The sequence below is a fragment of the Lytechinus variegatus genome, chromosome 1 (assembly GCF_018143015.1).
Source record: "Lytechinus variegatus isolate NC3 chromosome 1, Lvar_3.0, whole genome shotgun sequence".
NCBI lineage: Eukaryota > Metazoa > Echinodermata > Echinoidea > Temnopleuroida > Toxopneustidae > Lytechinus > Lytechinus variegatus.
The window spans coordinates 82,346,620-82,374,018 of NC_054740.1; the positions used below are offsets into that span (position 1 = coordinate 82,346,620).

General features: G+C 36.9%; 2 protein-coding genes across 2 annotated transcripts; one reads left to right on the forward strand and one right to left on the reverse strand.

The window, feature by feature from the left end:
* Positions 1-967: 967 nt before the first annotated feature.
* Positions 968-16,110, forward strand: LOC121425168 (extracellular serine proteinase-like). The gene is made up of 12 exons (XM_041621173.1): positions 968-1,126; positions 7,998-8,111; positions 8,587-8,703; positions 9,386-9,622; positions 10,163-10,304; positions 10,955-11,139; positions 11,421-11,592; positions 12,321-12,503; positions 12,787-12,968; positions 13,342-13,528; positions 15,084-15,265; positions 15,792-16,110. Exons 1-12 carry the CDS (start codon positions 983-985, stop codon positions 15,948-15,950), a joined length of 2,004 nt encoding a protein of 667 aa, XP_041477107.1. The 5' UTR covers positions 968-982; the 3' UTR covers positions 15,951-16,110.
* A 1,263-nt stretch (positions 16,111-17,373) lies between these two features.
* LOC121425178 (extracellular serine proteinase-like) lies at positions 17,374-27,399 on the reverse strand. Its single transcript, XM_041621185.1, has 12 exons — positions 27,249-27,399; positions 25,901-26,013; positions 24,579-24,695; positions 24,187-24,426; positions 23,602-23,749; positions 22,976-23,172; positions 22,185-22,356; positions 21,445-21,612; positions 20,442-20,626; positions 19,558-19,726; positions 18,831-19,012; positions 17,374-18,368 (listed from the first exon to the last, which is right to left on the reverse strand). The coding sequence occupies exons 2-12, from the start codon at positions 26,009-26,011 to the stop codon at positions 18,210-18,212; spliced, it is 1,848 nt and encodes a 615-aa protein (XP_041477119.1). The 5' UTR covers positions 26,012-26,013; positions 27,249-27,399; the 3' UTR covers positions 17,374-18,209.

Here is a 27,399-nt window from a genome sequence, read left to right on the forward strand (position 1 = left end):
TCAGTAATACTGCACAAAGGTTATTACAAAATTCTATAGTCTTGGGAAGTATTCCAGATGACTGCATTTATAATTTACTAAGAAGATTAAAGATAACCAAAGATAGTGATTGAAATTAAATTGATGACGTACATATTAGGCGAAGGGGTGACTATTGCACACGATAAAGGTTAAGTTTTTTCTATCAACACATTGATAATGATATTTCGTAAATGCATAAAATTGAAACTTGGATATATAATTTTAGCTATATATATTAAGAAGGTAGAATCCTATACAGAAATGTCAGCTTAAAATAATGACCTGACAGGTAGGTAGATAAAGCATAATATGAAAAGTTGATGAAAAATTATCATAAACGCGAAAAAAATGAACTCAAGTTCAAACCAAGACGGAAATTAATCAAGTCATTTAAGCTAGAAACCCTTTCAAATCTAGTGAAGTAATGAGGCGGCAGGCTGAGAATTAGTAGATATAGGACCTTGCCCCCCCCCCCCCCGATTTTTTTTTTGGGGGGGGGTATTTTCATTATCATTTGTTTTGCCTAACACATTTTTTTTATAGTGTTCCCCTCTCTCCTCCTGTGGTAAATCTTGGCCCGCCCCTGACACATTATAGTGAACCATTCTGCAAACATTGCAAACTAGCGTAAAGCAATAAAATCGATTAGTAAAGGAATCAATTTTGCGTTTAGAAAGTACATGTATAATCGGCTAGATAATACAGACAATTACATATTTTTAAAAATACAATGTTGACAAGAGCAGTATATACGATGAAATCAATCTCTGAATATTCAAATTCATGCATTTCCTTGTAGGCAGCACTTATTATTTGACTATAATGACATTTTTTTTACAAAGCCTTATTCTTGTAAGCCAGTATTTTAATTAATTTTGTTTGGTTTGTTTCCTCAGAAATGTTACATGAACTATTTCCCCCTTCCAATCTGCCGACCGCTACTGACGTAATTCTCTCAATTATGCAATCTAATCTTGAACGTGGTGACCCACTGTTGATAACACTGAATTGTGAGGTACATAACAGGTATAAAAGGAAAGCACAAAATTCATTTTTTTCACCAGTCTATTATTTATTCTATTCCAGTGCCAAGAAGACTACTGTGGTAAGAAAAGTTGATATTTTCATCCCATATGTTAGTAATTTTCGTATTCAATAATCATCTCCACATGTCTCTTCATGTTGTAAAGCGTTAAATAAATACATGAAGAAGCAAATATTTAGGCATTTCCCTCGTCCGTCTCTTAAATATTTAAATGGTGCCAAAAGATAGTGTGATTTGGGTTTGTTAAATATACTGTGAGCAAGTTGCTACAAGTATGTTGGGTTGTTTTCGTAGTTTTTTAATCGATAAATCTCTTTTAGTTCAATTAATGAGACCGGTACAATTTTAGTTTTTCAGGAGATCGCTTACTGACATCTATTGATAGGTTGCAGAAATCTTTCCAAAGAAATATCGGTCTTAAAAGGGAAGGCAAAACTGAGATATGAAAGGTGTTTCCATGTCACCTTTATCGGTACATAAAACACCTGCTCTAACTGACAGCTAGCTTTTGAAAATGATTGTGTTCCATTTTTGCAGCAAGTTGTACTGATATGTCGGTTTGCTATATATATTCTATCATTACTATATATCATAAGCAAAGATTATTGATGGATGGATTGATTGATTGATGGATCGATTGATTGAATTTATTCGTCAAGAACATCACAGGACATAAGATACAATAAGTGAGAAGAATACCTTTAACAGGGTAGCTCATGAAAGCCGATTGGTTTACTTCCAATGAATCCTATAATAGTATAAAAACATTATTGTAACAACAAAACCTAATAACTTCAACAAGTACAAGAACATGGTAAAAACAAATAATATTCTATCAATCAAATAATTGGCGAAAACCTGAAGCTAACAGTAATAATTTCAACGTACCCTATATTATTTACAAAACTGAAAACCAAATATACATAATGTGTGTTTCTTACTGGTAATGCTGTTCTCCAGATTTAGGAGTTTCTTTAGTTCCGAACTCTTAAAGGGGGAGTGAACAGTGTGAAGTCTCTCTTTGGCTGTGTGTTATAAATATACGTAGTCAGATATAATACTACAGATAATATATTGACCTATACTTTTATTTGTATAGAGAAACTAAAATGTTTTGAGAAGAAAGGTAATTGTTTTGCTACTTGGTAACATAATTATTGCGGTATAAATGTATTGAATACTTATTAGCATGTTATCATTCAAGTGGGTCTATATTACTAGACTACACTAGCATTATGGGTCAGGAAACTGGCCAGGTATGAGTAGTTGAGGACTCGAGATGGCGCTATTGGTCCGTATTTGTTTTAAAAAGAGGAAAAATTTTAACAGTTTTAACTTGATAAGGAAGAGAATTCCCAAATCGAATGACATTGTAATTAAAAGTGACCCCTTTATGACCTTCACGGTTTGCTAATACAAAATTAAAATTACTATTTCTAGTATCGTACTTATGAAAATCGAGACACGGGTAAAGTCATTGGCTTGTAATGATCTAATGTATCTGAAATATTTTATGCACATACATGGTGCAATACTATTTGTTTAGCTCTTTGATCTACATGGAGTAATCCTGCATATTCAAGTTCATTTCATCCGACGTGTCTCCTTGGGACTAAAACATTTATGAATCTTACAATCTTATTCTGAATTATTATCTGAACCTTTAAAGGGGTACTCCCAGTTGAAAAGTAAATAGAGTGAAGTTCGCAGAGCAAAATTCAAAACATTTCATCAAAATTGGATAACAAACAACAAAGTTATTGAATTATGAAGTTTAGCAATATTTTATGATAATAGTTATATGCTCGTCACCATGAATATGCATTGGGCCGACGACGTCACATCCACACTTTCCTTTTCCTTATGTTATTACATGAAATTATAATTGTTTCATTTTTCATACGTGTGAATAATGTGTCTCCTTTATAATGGCATAAGTTGCAGCAATAAATCTCATGCCTAAATCAATTGTCCATCCATTTTTTTTCGTTCTTGGTAGAAAAAATATGAACAAACCTAATTTCGAATAATGAAATAAAAAGAACAAGTGGGGATATGACATAATCAATTTGCTCATCGAATATTCATAAAGACATGCCTAGAACTGTTTCAACGGAATAATGCAAATCTTTAAAATGCCATAACTTTGTTATTCCTTGTCCGATTAGGATCAAATATTCAGTGTTTGGTTTGTCTGCTTTCTTTATCTGTTCAAATCATATTGTTCTCAACCCGGAGCATCCCTTTAAGGATTTGTCCTGTAATATACAGTGCGTCCAACAAAAAAAAACGAAACCGAGATTTAGCGATGATTTATCATAGCTTAATCACAAATAAAATAGGCAAATGACCTATCATTGTAAAGCTTAGGGTCTTCCCTTTCATCTGGTTTAACATAAAAGATTCTTCATTCACGCATGAGTGAGCAAAAATAATTCGAAGAAGGATACCAAAGAGTCACTTGGCCGGTGGTATCTGAGTTTCAAAACAAAACAGGCATTTTGAAAAGTACAATATTTGTTTTTTCATTTGATATCTTAAACACAGGAAATGGTCCAGAAATAACAAAGTTCTGCTTCTTCAAAACAATGCTTGCATTTTCATAATTTTGTTAAACCAACGAGTTTTAAACGGTTTTCCACCGACGCTCTCACATGGTTAACAAAAGACTTCAACTTTTCAAAAATTATTATTTTTCTTTATGAAACCAAGATATCGCTTGCCAAATGATTTTTGGCATCCTTCCTTCAAATTGTTTTAGCTCACTAATGCGAGAATGAGGAATAATTTAGGTTATTTGAGATGAAAGAGTAGACTCGAATCTTTACAATGGTAGGTCATTTGTCTATTTTACTTCTGATTAAGTTATTATAAATCATCGATATATCTTGGTTTCGTTTTTAGTGTGGGACGCACTGTATAGTGGAAGTTATGTGTAAAACTATAAGACACAATGTATCTTAACTTGAGGGTCAATCTCAAAAAAATGATACAATTCACAAAAAAAACGTGTCTCGACTATCTTATGGCCGCTAGCTTTACAACCCTGAACATTTTCTACAAAATTTTTATCAAGAAAATGACAATAATAGACTAGTTTCACAAAGCATATGCGACCAGTGACTTGCAAAGCTCTAATTTTATTACAAAAGCCTTTTAGTTTTGCTTTTTGTTAGAATAGACACTGTCTCGGGTCAGTTTTAGATTTTACTATCATTCTCTTTTATAAGTACTCTGTATTTCCTACCTACATTGATGTCTGGTGAGGGCAGCATGGTGTAAACGTCTGACATACTGCGCTTATCCTAGTATTTGATGATCACTTTGTGATTAATTTCACTTTTAACTTTGTCCCAAATTTATTTTAACCTCCGTAACGAATACTGCCACAAGTTTTTTCTCCCTTTCAAACTGAATTATATTATATGATAATGTGTCTGCAAGTAGAGTGATAATCAATAATAAATAATTGATAGGGAATTATCATATGTGTTTCCTGTTTTACACGAAAATAAAGGACTATTCTTACAAAATGAAATGTATGACTAAACAGATTTAACATCCGTAACGCACCTTAAGAAGATATGCACTTTAGCAGTTCTGTTGAGAATTCAGTATTATATAGAATAAGAGACACCTTTCATAATAAATACAGTTTGCAAAGTTAGGGCTGCTACATAAGGACCACGTTGGACCTTAAAGCATAAAGACATTAACTTCCGTAACGCATTAACTTCCGTAACATTTTTTCTTGAATATGCTACAAATTTGTGCTATATTGAATCACTCCGGATCATACAGATATAAATCATATAAGGTACCCTCCACCTACTTACCCATAAAAATGATAGCTATTCATCCTTGTAAAATTATTATTACACACCTTATTTTCGACATCACTTTGTAAAGAGGGAAAATTGCCAGCGAAAACAATTTCCCGCGAATTATATACGATATTTAATGCTTTTGGAATTTTAAATAATTCATACTACAAATTTGGAATATTGGCATCTTCTTTAGAACTTAACAATTTTAACTTCCTTTGCTATATAAACAGCATTTACTTCCGTAACAATTAATGTTACGGAAGTTAATACACTTCTTTGCTGTACTTTGCTGAGATTGATAGTACTATTCTAGTTCCAGAACATGTGGAAAACGGTGGAAAGAAAGGGAATAAGGAGAAACAATTAAACTTTCATGGACAAGGAAACAGAAAGGAAAACTATTTGCAATGACTCATGAGCAATGATGAGGAGGGTTATTTCACCGATCAAAAATGTGAGCGCAAAGCGCGAGCTAAAACTTGTGTATAGTCTAACCTGAAAACTTGAGATTCTAAGCATTTTTTGTAAAAATGATCAGGAGGATATCTGAATAAACTATTAATGTGAGTACAAAGTGCTAGCTGATTTTTTTTAGTATTCTGACTGAAACCTTGACATTCTAAACAGTGTTTGTACCAATTACAAGGATGGGTATATTAATTGATGCGATTGTATAAATCTTTTATGTTTTGATCTGAAAACAATCATTTTTGGACGTTTTAATTTGAGAACAAGATATATATCCAATAAATAATTATTGAAAAGGTAAAACGCGCGCTTTTTGAAGTTTAGAACCCAAAACGGGACATTCTATTAACTTTTTGTAATCATAAAAGGATGGGTGTCTTGCTAAGGAACTGATGCGCAGCGAGTGCAAAGCGCTAGCTGAAAATGTGTCATTCCAATACAGAAACAGACATTTTAAGCACGCTTTCAAATAAAGAGGATATAAATTGAATAAAAAAAATATTTCATGCAATAGAATACAAAAGAACAAGTGGGGGTTACATGTATGTAGACCATCAATCAACTCTTTTAATATTCATGAAGATATGCATAGACCAAACTGTTCCCCTAAAATAATGCAAATCTTTAAAATGGCATAACTTCATTATTCCTTGTTCGATTTTGATCATATTTGCAGTATTTTATTTTTTCATATTATCTGTTCAGAACATTTTTTTTTAGCCTGGATGACCCCTTTAATGCGCATGAAAAGAGCTGAAATATTTGATATAGGTCTACCTACATGAAAACGTAGAAAGGGGTATTCAAACACTCAAGGTTTGTTGGAATTTATTAATGAAATACGTATTTCGATAATCAAACATTTTGGCTATTCATCATCTTTGTAAATCATTTTTGTAACAGGATGCGTAATTGGGTATCTCGATGAAAATAATGAAACAAAAATCGCGATTAGATCATATAGATTCCATTAATAATTTATGTATTTCTGATACTTTAGCCTCTTGTTTCATTTACCTCACTTTATTTTTATTCGTTTCCCCATGTCCTTTTAAATGTTTTTTTTTCTCTCTCTCTATCTTTTTTGGCTATTGGCAAGCGGCTGGATTCCTCGTAACCCAGAGAACTCATCCTGGTTACGGGACTACGATTGTTATATTTTGTTTATTGCCAGAAACTTTTAAGATGAACTACAATTCTGTGGCCCTGTTATTCGGTTTTCTCATTCCAACTTTGTACAAGAACAATGAAATTACAGTTTCCGTTTCATGTTATGTTTTCACATTTTTAGGGGGTGGCAAATTAAGCTATGCGCTCCACATTGATCTTTATTTATTAAAAAAAGGTAATACGAATACCTAAATATGGATTTTCCTAAGCTAACAATAAATATTGCAATTTGTAACTTGATTTAACTTCCGTAACGAAGATTGACAAGGGTAAAGGCCACTCGATGATTTGATGGTAAAGTATCTTCATGATCTTGGGATTCCCAGAATTGGTCATGCATTTCTTAGGATCTTGCTTAGGATTACTTGAGGCCAGAAACTTCTATGATGAACTACAATTCTGTGGCCCGGTTATTCGGTTTTCTCATTTTAACTGTGACCAAGAACGACAACAAAAATGACAGTTGTCCGTTTCCTGTTCTATTTTTAACATTTTTTATTTGGGGGGATTAAGAAATGCGTTCCACATTAATCTTTAAAAAAATGATATACGAAAACCTTGATATAGATGTTCCTAAGCTAACAAAATAAGTATTGGAACTTGTAACTTAATTTTAACCTCCGTAACGAAGATTGACAGAGTTAAATGCCATCGAGAGAATTTAATGGTAGACTATCTTTGGATTCCCAGCATTGGCCATGCATTGCTTTGGATCTCAGGTTATGGATGAAACTTATTTTAAGGTTGCCTCATTCAAATTATGAACATTATACTGAACGAAAGATGTGCAATGATTTTTATGGTACTTTTTGTTATATGTTATTTGGTAAAATCCTGCTTCTGAAAAACAATATAGAATATTTATCCATCTTGAAAACATTTTGGCTTCAGAGATAAAATTGTTGATACCACACTGAAACTAAATTGTGTGCATTTCAATTCCAATCATTTCAAAAGTGATTTAATCGAATAACATAAGTGGGCAATGCTAACGATTAACCTCCGTAACGTTGATATACAGTGCTCGAGTTAATCCGGTCAGTACTTCAAATTGACGCAACAGCGACTTGCCCCTTTTCTGTTGCCACTTTCTCACACATGGTACTTTTACAATATGCATCTTTCAACCCATTCTGCAGACTTCATTTTTACGATTTTCCCCCCATCAATTGGTGCATTTTTCTGAGAATGACCCTTGAACCCGCTTGAACCATGTCTTTACTATTTAATTTTTAGTGAAATTTCAAAAACATATTTTTGGTCACAAACATGAACACATGCATTATCGCTCATGCCCAATTTTTTTAAACCAAAATTTCTTGTCAATGCATTCGGATTTATATACTAATTATTAATAGCTAAAATGTCAGAAAATGTGAATAACTTACATTGCCTTGATCATGCAGATAAAACAAAAAAAACCCCACAAATTCACATTGTTTCAGTGTAATTCCTTATCATTGTAGGTAGATATGAGGGCATTCATCGTACTTCTTCTTGCCGTGGCGGCATCCGCCAGATTGGCACCCCTTCTCACCCAAAGGAATCGCATTCCAGGACGTTACATCGTCAAGCTGAAGGTTGGTACCTTTCGTACACTTGTACAATTCATCCAGAACATAATATGTGTCATTACTGTGTCATTACGAAAGTTTTGTAATTAATATTAAGTCGAAATCATTTGTATTACTATATCAGAATGTGCGTTGAAAATGACAAAAGAATTATATGCGACATAATTATGCCTGCAGCATCATTCATGAATTTGACATGAGTTAAACGGATATTGCTGAACTAACCTCCCTTGACAACATTTACACAGATTGAGTTGAAAACAACCCTTTCAGTAATCTTGATAATCAAGTCAGGAACAAGAACAAAAATATTTTATTTATTTTCTGCGTACGTTGTGCTGTCTTCCTGTCTTAAGGCATTGCTGAGCTTGGATAGATTTAATAATGAAACAGTAAACAATCTATATCATTTCAAAATTGGTCAAAATGATCTGCTTATAATACCATTTATCATAAGAATATTATTTTGGGGCCTTAACAGAGCGGAGAGAAAGCTGAAGACATGATCTCTACCTTGAGCGGAGCGAACGTCCTTTACAAGTACAAGACTGTTTTCTCTGGATTCGCTGCACAGCTTTCAGATCGCATGGTCCAGAAGGTAATCATCCAGGCTCTCTGTTTATACATCGGCATAAATGTTTTAAGAACATACTGTACGTTTCTTAATATGGGTGTTCATGGTATTGAGCTTCTGAAACGAGGTTAAAAATAATTCAACCGGAGTTTACTTTTCACTGCTAATTTGTTATTAAAAAAAAATACTTTTATCGATATCACTGAAAAAGGCGTGACCAAAATTATTAATCCTCTAGTCATACCAAACGAACCCGACGTAAACCAGCCGATGCTTTGTCATTCAAAATAGAATTATAGCTGTAATCGGTCTGGATACGGTTTCCTCGCAATGGCTGTATCATTGGCCCGAACTAGGAATCTCTGAATCAATGTGAAATTTCACCATGAAAGGCTCCATCGCCTGATTATGAACAAGGGATTAGTTTGGTTTTACTCACGGTAAAAAGAAATACAGGATATAAATAAAACAACGTTTAAAAAGGATAGATCCAAACCGTAATTACATAAATGAATGTTATATATAAATTGAAATAAATCATATTCAATTATTCAATATTTAGAATGATCCACTTCAGATTAGCTGTAAAAGTTAGTTTCTTCTTTCTCGGGGTCCTTTGGATTTTGATAATTAGATATACGTAATCTATATTCAACAACTTAAAGGTTTTCGCTTGTTTCTTTTGTCACTGTGTTGGCATGAACAGCTCCGTGAGTCCCCTGCTGTGGAGTATATCGAAGAGGATGGCGTTGTCTTCGCCAGCTCAGTGGAGTCCTGGGGTCTTGATCGTGTTGACCAGCTCAGTCTCCCACTTAATGATGTTTACACACCGATCGGTGATGGCAATGGCGTCGATGTTTACGTCATCGATACCGGTATCAATGAAGGTCATGTAGACTTTGGCGGAAGGGCGTTCATCGGATATGACGCTCTTGGCGGATCGGTGAGAATACGTTGTTCGATTTGCTTCTATTTTTTTTCGCACACTTTTTGATGGGTTGGTTGATGAGTACATGTAATACGATTGCAAAGTATTATGCTATTCCCCAGATTTTACAGTTATGGAAAACATTATGCAAAGCTATTTTGTAATTTTGGATTGATGTACTTTTTCGCAGACATACGAATACATATCACACGTTGATGCTGCGATCAATACATCGAAACGTTGATAAAATAAAATATATTTGTCTTATAATTTGTTCTTAAAAATACCTTCTGCTTTAAGATCCTACTCGGATAATTATGTAAAAGTTCTCCACAAAGTAAGTCTACCAAAGGGAAAGAGTTCTATTTGCGACAGCCAACTTAGGCAATTCCTAACCTTATACCCCAAACCTTATATATATATATATATATATTCTATTTGGGTAGCTGTCGCAAGAGGAATTCTTCCCTACCAGAGTTCAACAGCCACTATCTTTCTTTTAGTTTGCACTCTTTATGTGATAAAACGAACATTATAAAACTCACTTTTTGACAGGGTGACGACTGCAACGGTCACGGAACTCATTGCTCTGGAACAGTTGCCGGAACCCTCTATGGTGTCGCTAAAGCATCCAATGTGTATGGTGTTCGTGTTCTTGGCTGTCTTGGCTCTGGATCATGGGCCGGTGTGGTCGATGGTAAGGCCGTGTCTTTAACTTCAACCTGAAACCCGACAAGGCTACTCCTAGCTTTGCACGAACACACAAAAGCAGCTTCAAAAGTATTTGTAACACTCACCTGGTTGTTGTTCCACGCGTTAGGCAATTTAATGGCTATAGCCCACTTTCCATCTCTAATCTTGTCTGCAAAATTCGTGGTGTTAAGATACCTTTAGAAGTGTCATTAGTATAGGCCCTGTTGTCATGATGTTCAACTGAGGCATTAAATACAATAGCTATTGTATATAGTTTACATCGTCCCAGATTATGTAGACAATGCATTTTGTAAATGCTTCTGCTAATCTTGAACTCTGAAACGAATTTTATATCACTCTGTCGATTGACAGAATGAATCCTAGGACGATGCAATGGAAACGGGACACTTTACATAAGCATCGATAATATGATCAATTCAAAATTGGAGAAAACTGAATAAAGATGATTGGCCGTAGGCCTATTCATTTTGAGTAGATGCATTGAGAACCACTCAAATTTCACTCGAAACGGAAATTGGATGAAGGTTGTCCAATTGCATAAAAGGCGGCCCGTCGTCGTACCCTCTCACGTCCCTAGCCATACCATATGCACTTCATTGATTTTTGATTCTCATTTTTTGCTTTCTGCACTAGGTTGTGAATGGGTTGCTGACAACCACAACGGTCCTTCTGTTGCCTCCATGTCCCTCGGTGGTGGATCTAGCCAGATTGTCGACGATGCCGTTCAATACATGGTGGACGCAGGTATCACAGTCGCAGTAGCCGCAGGAAACGATAACAGCGATGCTTGCAACACCTCACCTGCTCGTTCAGCAACAGTAAGTACCCAATTATCCGCCTATTTCTACATGCATCAATCATGGATAAAAAAATTGTCATGTTTCAGTTCAGGGTTGCAACAAAGGGACTGCAAACAAAATACTTTACATTGACTTCATATGCCATTATGGCGGCAGATATCTTTGTGCGCCAATTATCGGTCGTTGATGGTAATATTTGTGTCCAGACTAAATTTACAGACGTAGTTTCAATAACTTTCATCAGTTTTCTATTATAAAACCATCTCATATGGAATAACATATGAATCAATATATTATAGGCTATCACTGTCGGAGCAACAGATAGTACCGATAACCGTGCAACCTTCTCCAACTACGGTCCTTGTGTTGATATCTTCGCTCCAGGAGTAGCCATTACTTCCACCTGGATCCGTAGTGATGATGCCATCAACACCATTAGTGGTACCTCTATGGCCTGCCCACATGTAGCAGGTAAGTTTCTTTCACTGTCGTCGGTAACACTATGACATTTATGCACGCAACATATAGATTTATGTCAGCATCAGTGGTAACTATAGCTTTATGTGGTATGATATGCTCTTTATGAGCAGTAACTGTATGGTGGCCACATATAGGCACGCCTCTTTCAAGATGTCTGAAGCCTATATATCTTGCCCTCAAGTATCGTCTGATCGATCATTATTTTTGGTAACGCTTTTCATCTTAGCTGGTAGAGATCTGATATATCAATGGCTGGTCTATTTTGTATTCTCCACAATTCTTTCAGGTCGGTTACATTAGATATAGCAGGTTTTATCATTATACCTCGATGGCTTGCTAAGTACAGATGGGTCAGCTTACTATCCTCTATGTTCAGGACAAGATTTTCCACATATCGAACTTGAAACATTAATGGTACCCTAAAATATCCATTGTGTTAAAAATACCCCTTTTCAAATCCTAAATATGCCAGCGGGTTATGGCAAAAAGATCTAATTGTTCATGTGCAGTTACAAAAAAAATCTTATTGCATGCACAGGTCTACATCCTGGTCTAGATCCAGCTCTTTAAGATTCAATAAAAGTGTTTTGTAGTATGATCCTTTGTTCATTCTGTTACCGTCGACTTTTTCGCGCTTTGCTCTAATAAAAAACATCCTTCAGAACCTTACAACACCATTTCCTATTAAATCTGATTGAAATGGTTTTTTTTTTTTTCAGGTGCTGCTGCTATTATGATTGGTATGGACCCTAACATGTCCCCTAGTGAAGTTAAAGATGCCATGCAACTGAAATCTATCGCCGATGCTGTCATTGACCCCAGACCAGGATCACCAAACCTCCTGCTTTACGTTGGTGAAGGAAGCGGAGGTGGCTTCATCCCTGAGCCTTACGTCCCAGTAGGTAAGACGTACACACATTACCCTTCATTTATTTACAGATCTAATAATTTAGCCTGCCGGCCGCGGGAAACGTATCATGCTACCGGTATTCCAATGTCAAAATTAATTTGAAATATTACAATGATTTTTTTTTACCATTAAATAAAATGAGGAAAAAAATAATTTGCAAATTTAGCAATGAATACATGGTGTGTTTACAACAACATTTAATAGCATTATTTGTAAATCATCGATTAAACCTGTAAGTGGGGAATATGTTATTTTGGCATCTTTGGCTCTCTAAGGCTGCGGTGGCTACTTCAACGTATCTGGTGGTAGCTTTGCGAGCCCCAACTATCCAGACCAGTACGACGATGGATCAACCTGTGACTTTATCTTCAAGGCCCCAGAAGGCGAGGTCGTCATCGTAACCTTCAACGATTTCGATCTTGAAGACGCCGCTGGATGTCAATACGATGTACTTCAGGTAGGGATTTGGTTTACTTTACCCAAAGTCCTCATCTCACACTTATTTAGACGAATTAGACAAAAATCATCGTATACAGGCTTCTGTAGTTTCTTGCTTCTCTCACGATCTTTGGTTCTATTTTCATGTGTTCACCCATTTGTAATCTTTTTGACCTTATCACAATAAGATAAAAATAAAATATTTTATATTTCTATATAGCGCCATGGACCTGACACAACGTCTCGAAGGGTTTTACCGAAACATCTAAATGACAAACCCTATTCATACCTTTGATTGAACCATCAGGACTCAGCAATGGTATTGAGCAATTACTTATTCACTTTAACAATATCATCATTACGTGTTCGCAATTATGTGTTTCCCCCTTCAGATCTACGATGGACCAAGTGCATCAGAAACTCCTCTTGGAGAGTACTGTGGAACAGACAGTCCAGGAATCGTAAGTAGCAGCGGGCAAGACATGTTTATCAGATTCACCTCAGACTCTTCCGTTACTCGCACCGGATTTTCAGCTGTCTACCGATTTGGCCTTCCACCCTCACCTCCTGAAACCGGAGGTAAGCCATTTGACATTGATGAATTGAAGGTCAACGGTTGTGTTAAACATCAGGGGCTCATTGCAGGAAAAGTTGCATTTGATTAAACGCAAGACGTAAAATCAAGTGCTAGTCAGATGCAAATGCGCGGTCATGATAAGTTGAAAATCAAGTTGTGATTGATCACAAAATTTTTTAAATGTTTAGAACGAAATTCAAATTTTGTGATAGATTTTGACATAATATTCAGAAAATAATATCATATTTCACCCTTCTTTCTTTCCTTTTCTCTTTTTTTTTTTGGTCGTGATTTTTGGGGGGTTATTGGCAAGAGCGCTCCAAGCCCCCCTCTGTATGCCACTGCTTATCTACCCCACTCACTTGACTCATGAAAGCGTCGTGGTGTAGCGGTTCTGACTCTCGCCTTGTAATCAGAGGGTGGTGTGTTCGAATCCCACCATGGCCTAGCGTCCTTTGGCAAGGCGTTAATCCACACTTTGCCACTCTCCACCCAGTTGTTACATGGGTACCCGGTAGGATGTGAAAGCCTATATGTAGTATGCCTAGCAATTGAGTTTTGGAACTCTTGTTGGAATGCTCCCCAGGGAGTGGAGAAAGTGCATACATTGTATGCGGGTATGCAAGGATCCGATGACCGGGGTAATATTAATTATGTCTGTAAAGCGCTTAGAGACGTCGTTCCGATGTATTAAGCGCTATATAAATGCCGATTATTATTATTATATTATGAAACTTAAGGCACGTAGGATTATTATTATTACAAGTGTTTTTCCTTCATACATATAGTAACATAAACAAAAATGAGGATATTATTTTCTTGTTTCAAAGGGGCACTCATTAATACATATAAAGGGTCCTCGGGTGAAAGGGGGCACAGGACACATTCGTGAGGGGACATTTATCTTGGGAAAGGGGGGGGGCACTGATTCGAGAAAGGACACTAGTTTTGCAAGAAGGGAATTAAGGGGGCACTTGCTCACACATAAATGGGTCTTCGTAGGAAAAGAGCATATTTGTCACTGATACGAGAAATGACACTTGCTAACACATAACACGGGCCGTTCTCAGATGAAAAGGGTACAAAAGACATTGGCACTTATACGCCAGAGGGCACTTGGTAACACCTAACGCGGGTCTTCCTCAGGTTAAAGGGACACAGTAAAATGGCACTTTTTCAGTGCTTCAAAAAGTAAGGGCACTGTGCCCCGCCCCCTATGATCGCCGCCCCTGTAATGTTATGATCCCAGAATCCTAAGTCGAGTCACCTGCACCACAACAGTAGTGTACCAACATCAAAGGGTCTCTCAGTTGTCTACATCACCAGTCCAAACGATTGGCTAATGTGAACCAATAACATCGAATCAAGAGGTTGAAGACTTAAAACAAAGATTGTCACAGGGAACATTAAAAAAATCCAACTCGATGATTACTGAATCCAGTAATGACCAAAATGGGAGAACCGTGCGGTTGCCAAATATGTATACATGAAGTATCGATATGGGCTTACAAAATCACTTTCTACGTGTTCTAAAACATAATTGATTTTTTTTTTCAGATTGCGGTCATACTTTCACAGGAAAGAATGGACTCTTCTCATCTCCTAACTATCCAAGTAACTATGGTAACAATGAAGACTGTGGTTTCCTCATCCAGGGAGAAGTAGGAGAGGTTGTCTCATTGGCCTTTGATGACTTTGAGCTCGAGCAACATACTACATGTGGCTATGACTCCGTTGATGTGAGCTTTGCTGTCTTGTATTGAATTTTAGAGTTTACTAAACATAACATACACGTCCCCCTTATTCAAATTGGAATAACGTTTTAACGAAACAATAATAAGCTACAATACGAAACAACATTATAACAAATGGCAGTGTAGACATAAAATCGATCCGTAAAGCCATGTCCGACTTATCACTCATTAACGACAAAATTTCACCCTTTTCAAAGCTCACACAGACGTTAATAAGTTAAAAGGTTTTGTCAATTTTATGTAATGTTCATTGAGGCTGATCCATCCACCTTTTGGTTTTATATACTCGGATGATACAATTTACAGTTTATTTCCATTCCATGATATTTTTATTTTATTGTTATTTTTATCCCCTGATTAATTTCACTATTCGTCTTTTCTAGCTTTTCTACATTTAATTCTTACATGAACGTAAGGCGTATCATTCGGCTTTATATCCAACGTCGCCGTTCACTGCTTCATCCAAATTCTTTCAAGAGAATAACATCAATTAATTTTCTCTTCTGACTAGGTCCATGATGGTGATATGAATGGTCCTATCTTGGAAAAGCTTTGCGGACTCGATCTCCCAGACGTGGTAACATCCACACGAAGTTCGATGTATGTCAGGTTTACAAGTGATAGCTCGGTTACTCGAAGGGGATTCTCAGCGACGTACGCAATCCTCTAATCTTCAATGGTATTCAGTAGTGTAGCATAAATATATCAAAGGTATTTGTCTGTTTAAGGGGAGGGGATGGGTGCCAATAATGAGCTATCATGTCATGAAACCACATAAATATATTGCAGTTACCCAGATAAAATTGAAATCAATAAATGTGCAATGACAAACATGTTCTCATTTCTCACTTGTATCTTGATTTATTTCGTAGCGAGGGGTAGCGAGTCACTGATGGCTTCTTCAGTGTATGGGTGGGTGGGTGTGTGTGTGCGCGCGAGAGAGGGGTACAATATGTGTGTTTGGGATTGGTGGGGGTGTCCGTGTGTCGATGATCGCGCTAGCTTGTATAGACATTTTCGGTGGACAGGGCATATAGAAAAAAATCACGAGAATGGTTCTTCAAGGCCTTGCTATATATTGTCCTCGAAAGTCGAATAGTGCCTGATTCCGCCGACTTTCGGAGAATGTGAAAACGTGTGTGAGGGTGTGTGTGTGTGCGGGACAGAAGAGGAGGGAGAATGGGGATGGAGAAGAAAAATATCATTCCACTATTCAGTAGTAACTTAATATAAAGGTATTCACAGTATACAAAACAAAAATGTAAAAGCTGATGATCACCAAGTTAGCACGCGGGGCACTCACTCTACTACCCTAACGCGTCTACTCCAACAAAAGTTCTAAATTGCGTATCACACGAAGTAACATTTGTACCCTTAAATCGAAAATCACACCCTAAATGGCATTAAGCCGGCCTCAACATAAGTGACATGAAACCGTAGAGGTCCGAAAAAGCTGGAAATGCCCCCGATTTAAGAAAGATGTTGGCGAAGGCAAAGGTCTAAAAACGTACGCTTTTTGTCCTCTTTTTATTCTGGACGAGCATGTGCAAATCGTGAATGACTACTGTAGTATTGCGTTCCTTAGCAATGATATAATCATGAGCATCTTGGATTTGTTGTTTGCGTGTCTCACTGTTGTTCAATCGTCATTGAAGAGTCGAGCTTATGCCAGGGCTATGTGAACGTTTTTTTTTTGTTGTTTACTGGGGATGCTTATATGAATTTGAAAAGCCAAAATAAAAAGTTTTTTTTTTTTTTTGGTGGGGGGGGGGTGCTTCAGCAATCCCGCTTCCGAGGGCCATGACTTAAGCCTCTCACTTCCAGTGTTCCCGTATATTTGTCATGACCTGCTTTACCATCTCATTTCTCGTCTTCATCATCCACTACTTCCTCCAGATCAATTGTTATGTGCTTTTTCTTGCCCCACATCACTCTGTCTCGTTCTCCTAATCGCTTTATTTTAGCTCTCTCCCTTCATCAGTTTCACAATCATGATCTCCCTTTGGTTGCCACATTCCCCGTTCTTACAAAGGTTTTCTACCTCAAACACGGAATCAAACATGGCAGAATAAGGAATTGAACTTTTAAATTCGTGCATTACTTTATATTTATTAAAAAAAAATAATCATTTTAATTTTGGTATGTTGTCCATACGAGCACATGGGAAACATAATCACCAGTGAATTTTCGATTAATAGGAAAAACATAAATGCCTCGTCATGAAAGCACTCTAAAAATTTCACAAATCAAGTTCTTCATTTTAAGTAGTTTATTGCCACTGCCTTAAAGCAATGTATCCTTCAGATATATTACCATAACTGACCTTTTGGAGCCTGTTGAATACGACTAAGTAGTACGTTAACCTACCATCCATTGGTATTATTTCCATGGTAACGACACTCAACAGCAAAAAACACCCAGGTATTCTAGACTGCATGACAAACTTAAAACAAAAGTACCTGTTAGATGTTTAATGATTGACGTTCCAGTTGTATTTAAAATACAATCAAGTAAGTAATGTCTCTTCACTAAATTCGGACAATATCAAAATGGGAATAATTCCTTGACATAATATGCCAAGAATTATTCCCATTTTGATATTGTTTCTTTTATAGGCCAATATTTTATTCGATTTGTTCAGAATGATCTTTTCATTTTTCCGGGTAATCTTTCGATATCAGAATTTTGTGTGGCTAACAACATAATAGCAGCTTTTGAAATAAAGTCAAAAGATCTGCTCAAATATTTCAACGAATATTCCTTGGACAGCCCTTTTAAAGAATTTTCGCCCACAGGGCTTTGTAAAAATAACCAATCTAATAATGTTTAAGTAAAACTGCACATTCATATCAAAACATATATCAATAAAATATTACTCATCATGATAATGATAATGCTGTTATGATCCAGTCGGGCCGTGTCTACACCCTTACTGGGTAGTGGCGAGTGCCTTGAATCCTGACCTAGTAATTGAATTGTCGCTGATAAACCTTACATACATGGAGTTCTTGGTGGAAGTTATTGGTGTAGGGATCGTGTTTCCACACACTTTTTCAAGGTAAGGACCATGCATATCACCATCATGAACCTGTTGGGAAGAAAACAAAATCTCAAACAATGTTTCAGATAACTGAAGGCCTACGCCAATTGCTCGTCAGTTGGAAGATAAAACAAAAGTTATTTGCTTTGAATTTTCTTAAACTATCAGTTCTTTCTTTTGTAGATAAATGATTAAAAACGAGAGGCAAAATATTATTGCTAGTTACTTGTAGGAAGGGAATGAAGATCAGCCTCGACATGAGTTTAAGTTTACTCTTACAATTACTCTACACTTTGTGCTCACGCAGAGAGATCACATATCGATGCAGATATACCACTGATAAATCGATATTGTAGTTACTGAGGAACAATGCCCACCGCTGGATTTCAGTCAGATTGATTTTTAATAAACAGAAACCAAATCTAGCGATTCGCAACTCTTCAAAAGATCACGGGCAGATGGAGCCAAGATTTTAAACAGGAAAGAGAGAGTTACAAAAGAAGAGGATACCTCTACTGCATCTGCACTGCATGAAACATGATCTTCTATATCGATGTCGTCGAAAGATAGAGTGATAGTCTGACCGACAGGGGCGTGGATGGTGAAAGAACAATCAGCATTGTTTCCATATGTATCAGGGTAGTTTGGCGACGTCAAGAGACTTGTTGCAGAGCTGATAGTGCTGCCACAAACTGGAAATGTGGAAGAAAATAGAGGACGGGGCATGGCATAGGAATTAGGAAGGGTGATGAGAATGTGCATACTTATGTTTCGAGGTCATAAAGGAATTTGAAGAGAGGTAGGATGATAAGAATATTCAGCATAGACAGAGGAAAAGAGAAAGTGGGAATGAAGAATGGACAGGTAGAAAAGGTAAGAAACAAATAAAAGAAATTAAAATGAAAAGATGAAGACGAAAAAAAAATATTGGAGAGGCAGGAGGGGGATGAGAGAGGGAGTTAAACAGTGACATTCAATATTTCATCGTTATACTGCCGTACGTAATATACATCAATATTTGAATTTTGATCCTTTTGAATGTGATTAATCGTACTGAATGTCGTGTTATTCGTTAATCTATCGACGAAATCACATTTGAAAGGTGGTATTTCAGGTGTGTATTTCATTAGCTGCATATTACCACACTTTATTAGAGCTAGCTAAAGTGTAGATGTAATAAGTACATATTTCTCAATGTATTTTTATTAACATTATTCTTACACACATTGTTACACACCTCCGATCTGTAAACTTTGGTAGGACGCAGAGAAGCCTCTCTTTTGGACAGAGTTATCACTTCTGAAAACAAGAAGCAAACTACTACCAGTACTCATGAAGGCATCAGGAAGAGTATTGCCGCATAAAACATATAGCACTGGATCCTCTACGCTCGCTCCATCGTAAATCTGCAAGAAATAAGTGATAACTCTTTTTTCTATTTTAAATCTGATCAAACGACGGCGGCAAGACATAAAATAAGGGCCATTGTTAGTTGGGCATTCTTCTTCATCTTTTGTAAACAGTACAGGCCACCGTCTGGTGTATTGTCGTACTGGTAGGAGAATTTGATCCCTCAATCTTTTTCTTTCTCTTTGCTTCTCATTTAAAAAAAAAGAGTTAAAAAAAATATCTGTTGGATGTAAGACCTTTTTTGTTTTAAAGACAAAATTGATCTCCTTTTCATTTACAAGATTCGGATTTGCTCGTATGGAATACTATACCCACAAAAGAATACATGGTGTACCGTAAAAGTGAAACTACTACCCTCTTTCTTCTTCATGGAAACCTTCAGAAGTTTATCATGACGTGTCTTACAAAAAAAGTTGATTTTGCACATTCCACAAGCACAAGGAGTCCATGTCATGAATCTTCGGACAGAGTAACTTTGGTAGGTTTGGTCTATCGTGAGGTAAAATATTTCTTCTACAGGCATATAAATAGGAAGTCGGAACCGGGTGCAAGAACATCATTAAATGACAAGGAAAAGAAAACAAAAAACACCTTTCGAGCTCAGGAAGATAACCACCGTCCCCCAATCGCAATCACGTTATAAAAAAAAAGAAACAGAAAAACATTTTATGCGATATCTTAACGATATATAAAACTGTAATATATCATTACCGTCAGTGAATCGTACGAACATTCGGCATGGCTCTCGATGTCGAATGTATCAAAGGAAAGAGAGATGACTTCATTCTCATTGGTCGTCGTCAATAGGTATTCGCAGTTCATGTTGTCAGTATAAAAATTGGGATAATACGGGCTAATGACCGTCCCAGAAGGTGAATTAAGTACCTGATTGCAACCTGCGTTGAGTTGTTATCAATTTCGTTATTAAAAAAGCAGAACAAAAAGCACAAACAATAAAACTTTATATTGGGATGAAAAGCGCCTTATATGGATAGTGTTATACACAATTCTACGGTACAAACTCTGATCTTTCAACAACAACTTGTAATAAAACGTTTGAACTAATACACAGATTTAGCACAGTCGTATTCATTGTCACCAGGAGTTTAAATCAGGAGTCATAGAGAAGCAGATCGTTTTATATCTCTCCATATAGCTTTCGAAATGGAAATCCCATGGCTTTTGTGGTCTAAGGCGCTGGTTGGCTTAAGATATGAAAGTACTGTTGTTGTTTTAAATGGACACACTGTGCGCGTTATTTGTATCAGTGACGTAATGAGCTTATATTTGTGAAGGGGTCATACAGGGCGTATGGGGCAAAAGTATAAAAAAAAAACTGCGAGAAAACGAAAAGAACGAGATAGATCTCGGCATAATATTCAAAAAATCATCTCACATTTTACCGTTTTTCTTTTGTTTCCTTTCCTTTATTCTTTTTTTATCTTGGGAGTGAATTTTTTTTGGTGTTTAATGGTCTTCAGCCCGCCCCATCTGTACGCCGGTGATAAGTACCAATGGTTTTTTTAAATGGCTCATATCTATACCATATACTGTCTTCAAAATTCGACCGATTCAAATTACTCCATTAAATCATAGGCCAAAAGTATATACACCCCCCCACCCCCCCCCCCCCTCTCTATCCTATATGCCGCGTATTATAAGGTGTTCGGTAAATGAGAAGCATGTTAATCAAATCGTACTAAGCTATAGATACCTGCGTGGATGTAGCCCCCTCCCGACCCCTTCCCTACATAGAGGAGTAAGTTTGGAGATCCTTCTTTTGCGTCCGATACTTTATCTGCCACAGCTTTGAGTTGAAGCGTATCCTTCACTTCAGAGGGCAAGAGGTTTGGGTTAGCACCAAGTAAAGCTGCTGCAGCACCTAAATGATGAAGAGACAATGAAATAAGAATTAATAGCGATGTATAAACGTACATTCGAATCAAGAATAATAAGGGAAAGACACCATTTTGGCTTAGTCATGCAGAATAAAGCATACTTTGAAATATCAACATGCAGTTTATTTCAATAAAACATAGGGCTCTTAAATACGGAAATCGTGGTCAAAGCAAACTAAAACAAACAAATCGTTAAAAATAAGATGCATCATTTAAATTTCATACTTCATACATTTCATAATGACAGGGAAATGTAGGTCTACACTTTAACTGTATTTAGACGCAGCTGGCACACTTAACACTGCCATATTGAGGTACCGGAAATAATCAAAGAAGGGTAACAAGGGTGCCAGAGGTAGGCAACCACTGATGATAGAAGAACCGTACCTGCTACATGACAGTAAGCAACAAAGTACCACTTATGGTATAAAAAGCCTATTTGATCCTTGTTTAGAAGTTAAAGTGGCAAAACCTGTGACAGAAGTAGTCTACATTCTGTACGATGGAAGGTCATACTGCCGTCAAAGTGTCACCTCTAATAGTAAGTGAAACCTACCTGCTACATGCGGGCAAGCCATCGAGGTACCACTGATCGTCTCACTGGCATCATGTGCACCGTACCATGCTGACGTAATATCCTCACCAGGTGCAAAGATATCCACACAGTAGCCATAGTTTGAGAAAGAAGCTCTGGCGTCATTGACATCTGTAGCTCCGACTGTGATTGCCTAAAGATCATGAGAACAATGAAAAATGATACAACCAAGGCTCGTCTCCATTCATTGACATGGGTGGACCAATAGGCCTGATAATTATACAACGATGAGTATAGAGTGAATTAAGTTTCATAATAACATTCTGGAATATAGACACTGCCTGAGCTTCAACCTGTTTTCCAACCCAGGAATTGCTCGTAACACGCTATTCCAATCTAGCAACACTCGAAATGGGAATATTTTGTTGACGAGTACCAGTTTTGGAGGTAGATATCATATGAAATGATTTCAAACGCCCTTTTTACTGATTGTACTGAGATCATTCTATAGATTCGATAAACCAACCAAATGTAAAACAAATTTGAACCAAGCATTTCAAAGGGAAACAAATAATGTTAGATAGACAACCTCTGCTCATTTCACTTAGTAAATAGTCATGTAATTATGCTTTTTTGACCAATGTACATCAATGCCCTTTCCTCAAAGAAATGCACAAATTGCGCAGATTCAACTGTTGAATAGAACTGAAGTGCTGAAGACCAATTTTCTCGGCTCAATATCTGAAACAATTTTTAATACATTTATTAAGATCTATAGGAGTGAGGTGTTTAAAACGTTGCGCGATACTGACCTGCAGAACTCCTCCAGGGGAATACGAACAGGCGTAGTCGTTGTCATTTCCGGCCGCTACAACCACTGTGATATTAGCGTCAATCATCGCAATGACAGCATCATTGAATGATCTGCTAAAATCAGCTCCGATCGACATGGAAGCTACCGCTGGCCTCTGAGGGTGCTCTGTGACATCACCTATTACCCACTCACAACCTATATGCAATTACATTTTAAAAAACAAAAAAACATTCATATCAGAATCACAAACTCTTTAAAGTTGGAGCCAAAATCAAGAAAAAAAATCATTTCTATTCCGTTCTTGGTAGTATTTATCTTTTATGACTGATAGATGCCAATGAAAGTATTTTCATTGGTATAAAGAAAATTTTTGAGTGTATGTTTTAATGATAATCTCTAATGGAGGAGGGTAGGGGTTTCAAGTATATCTTTATAGATCTTTATTCTATTCATTTACAAAGCAGCGCATTGATCTTATAAATCTGTGTTGTTCTTCAGAAGCCCCCACCCCTTCACCCGCCTTTAAAAAATCATGAACTGCTAAAATGGCTGGATGAATTGTGTATGGTTAAAGGCTTTTGCAATGTTCCGTGTTGTTTTTTTTTTATTAGCTTGTCGCAATACCTTCAATAATTACGGAAATTGGAGCTATTCCATTGCAGTTAAGAACACGAACTCCAATGAGATTCACCGCTTTGGCGACACCGTACTGAGTTCCTCCAAGAGTACCTGCGCAGTGAGATCCATGTCCGTTGCAATCCTCAGAGTCAAACTGACAAAGTTAGGAGAACAACGGAGTTAGATCACAATATTTCAAAATATGTGAAAAGAAATGTATCGGTGTCCTTTCTTACTCCTCCTTAGAGAGATTTTTCCCTGCAAAGCAACCAACAATGATAATTGTCTTATAAATCAAGGAGGGATGCGGGGGAAAAAAACGATGATAAGATTAACAAAGAACCAACTATAGGTCAAAGTTAACCCTTGGATGTTGTCTTTTACCGATCGAGATAATTCAATCCAGCAATCGTCTGTGAAATATTCCATGGAACTCATTAACACCCCGTATAAGGCTAAGTTGACCCATTGGTTGATTTTACCCTCGGTTAAAATCATTGACCCATCTTTGTGAATTTGGCCCGGTAATTTGGTGACTGTGTGTTTATCCAGGGACGTCCATGGTTTATCATAAAACTGGACCTGACTCACGTCTCCGTTGACTGTATCCTTGCCATACGACGCTCGGCCCTCCCAGTCTGTATGGTTTAAGTTGATTCCTGTATCGAGGACGTAGACATCTACCTCACTACCGGCACCAATATCGGACTGGTAGATGTCATCAAGCGGGAGATCGAGCTGGTCAATGCGATCGAGACCCCATGATGCTACGGAGCTAGCCCGAACTACACCGTCCTGTTCGATGAACTCAACGGCTTCTGATTCACGGAGCTGGACATAAAGATTTTGGATAAATCAGTTACCGTCAAAAAGGCCTTTTCCAATTAATAAACTGATTTTCTCTCATACCAATTATTGTGACATTGACTGGACAGATGTTTGATTTAGAAATCACGAGTCTTTAACATGATATGAATACTCACCCATTCAACTAAAGAATCGCCGAGATCGGCTGCAAACCCATTGAATACTTTGCTGTACTTGCGAGTTATGTTTGCACCAGACAATTTCATCCTGACATCATCAATCTTGTGTCCTTCCTGTCAAGTTTAATCATCGAGCAACAAATATTGTAATGAAAAGAAATTTAATTTACCTCCGAGTCATTTATTTATTCATTCATTTTGCCAAAGGATTGACCACTGAACCCCCAAAATTATTAAAAGTTACCAAACAAAGTGGAAGGTATCTATTCAACTCTTCTTTGTATAATCATTGAGAATATCCCTTTTTATCCAATTCAAGAGAGGAAAGCAAAGTGAAGAAACTGATATTGAGCATTTTTCCTTTTTTTTATAATCAGATAAAATAAGAAGCAATATCGATAAATGAATTACGTACAAATAAACCGGGTACACAATTATCCTTCAATACTAGGAAGTTTTCGTATCTAATGCGGGGAAACTCTCTGCAACGCATCGATTCCTTTGAAAATGCAATTTAAATCACATTGGAGAGCTGAGAGGTTCTTGTCGAAAGTCGATGGCCTGGGACAGCAGATTATCAACTTTCAACAAAAGCCTAGCAGCTCTCCATTGTGATTTGACTTGCATTTCAATGGAATTGACCATTGTAGACTGTTTCTCAGTAGTACATGCGAAAAGTCCGAACTACCAACACAATATACCCTCGCCCCCCCCCCACACACATAATCATTCAAGTGATAATATAGTTTCTCATTCTTAAGATTATATTTAGGAAGAGGAAAATTAATATTTTATTGACAAAAAGGGCAAATTTACTGTGGTGTTCAAAACAATAATGGCGGTGTCTATGTATTTTTTCAGACATCCAGGTAGATAGTTTATGATATAACTAAAAACTTGTAAACTGAAAAATGACATCACAAAATACGAGTTAGCCTATAATTTGACATGTTTGTACACTAAGGCCTATCATATTTTCCTGAAACAATGAAAGCAGAAATATAATATGAAAATAGCATGGTATACTATGTACAATGAATATAATTTCATTTTATGTCATTTCGTTTATTTCAATTCCAACATTTACACTTGTTTCGTACATTTTGATATACAAAAATTAATGCAGGAAAACATGATAGCGAATGTCTATCTACAATAATTATAACCAAAATTAATCTATAAACAGGTTGGAAATGGAGGAGGCTGACAAAAAGCGGAGCTTGTAGTGTGCAGCCTCCTAATAAAAAATGCTATAATCGCCATTAAAACAAAAACTGTGAATATATCAAAGATTTCTAAAGAATGTATATATATCCCACCTTGATTTTGACGATGTAACGTCCGGGAATAGCATCGGCAACTTTTAGCAACGGGGCTATTTTCTGCGAGGCGACGATGGTCGCAAGAAGAACGAATAGTAGAACCTTCATCTCTAGTAAATACAATGTAAATCACACAAATTATGATGAAAGTAAATGCGCTTGATATAATCCTTTCGCATACACACGATCTAGCTGTACAATTCTACGATCAGAAAGCATTTTGTCAGGAATATCCAAACCTATATGATCGTAAAAAGGATGCCACGTGAGTATCCCAATCCATATATGAAACTAACTTTTTGATGTAATGTATATACACTCTTAAAAGAAATCAGTCAAATTGACTAGACCAGTAGTCAGCTGGGAGCAACTGATATGGCAATCACTGATATTCACATTTCTGACATATATTCTAGTCAGAAATAACTCTTTTCTAGTACAATATGACTAGAAAATGGTCAAATATGACTAGAATAACAGTTGCACCCAGCTGACCCTATTAACTAGTCATTTTTTACTTATTTGTTTTCAGAGTGTATCAAAGAAAGCTCTACAAACGAAAGATATAAATAAGAAAATTGTCATCCTGGTCGACATATAACAGTGACGGATCTAGGAGAGGGGTTAGGGATTTAAACTTCCACCTTGGGTCCCTAGAAATTATAAACAAGGAGTGTGGGATCACATCCCAAACACCACATCCCTGTTTACCAGAGTCGCCCAAGCACAACAGTGGCTGATCAACGGGAAGGGTGGGGGAGGGGGTAGGGCGCATAACGTCGCAGCTCAAACCAACTTGTCAAAGCCCCCTCTTAGAAAGACGCTAGATCCGCCAATGAATAACATAAAGTGCACATATAATGAAAATACATCAAACATATTCAATGAAAATGGCAACGTCTACATGTACATAAAAATGACATGACCGTACGCAGCGGGAGGAGGGGGGGGGGCAGGGGGCAATTACCCCCCCCCAAAAAAAAGCACAATACTGGGGTAGTAGTCAAGACACACATGAATAAATGATAAATAAATAAAAGTGCCAAAGTGCCCCTATAACAAAGCACGGTCGCTTTTTTGTACGACCATGTAAATGTATAGGCCTACACTTACCATGCTTACCAATAATCTATCATGTAAACATTACAATAGTATTAAATTATTACCATAATAAAACCTGAGAGAAGGAATGGAAGGAGACATAAAGATAAGAGAAGGATTTCAATCGAAACGCCTTAAAATGCCAGATCATGTGTGTGTGTGTGTGGGGGGGGGGGGGTAGAAATTCCGATTAGAACTGATCACGATATACGAATGCTAAATATTTTACAAGAAAATAACTTACTGCTTCGGTTTTACTGCCGTTTTGGTAGCTTTCGGGTTGGGATCAGTGTTGCTTTCTTGACGTTCAATGCTGCTCCATAATCATGATAATGCTGCCCACTTCTCATGCAAATGGCTTGTAGTGAAGAACGGGGGCAGTCGCACCATTTCGA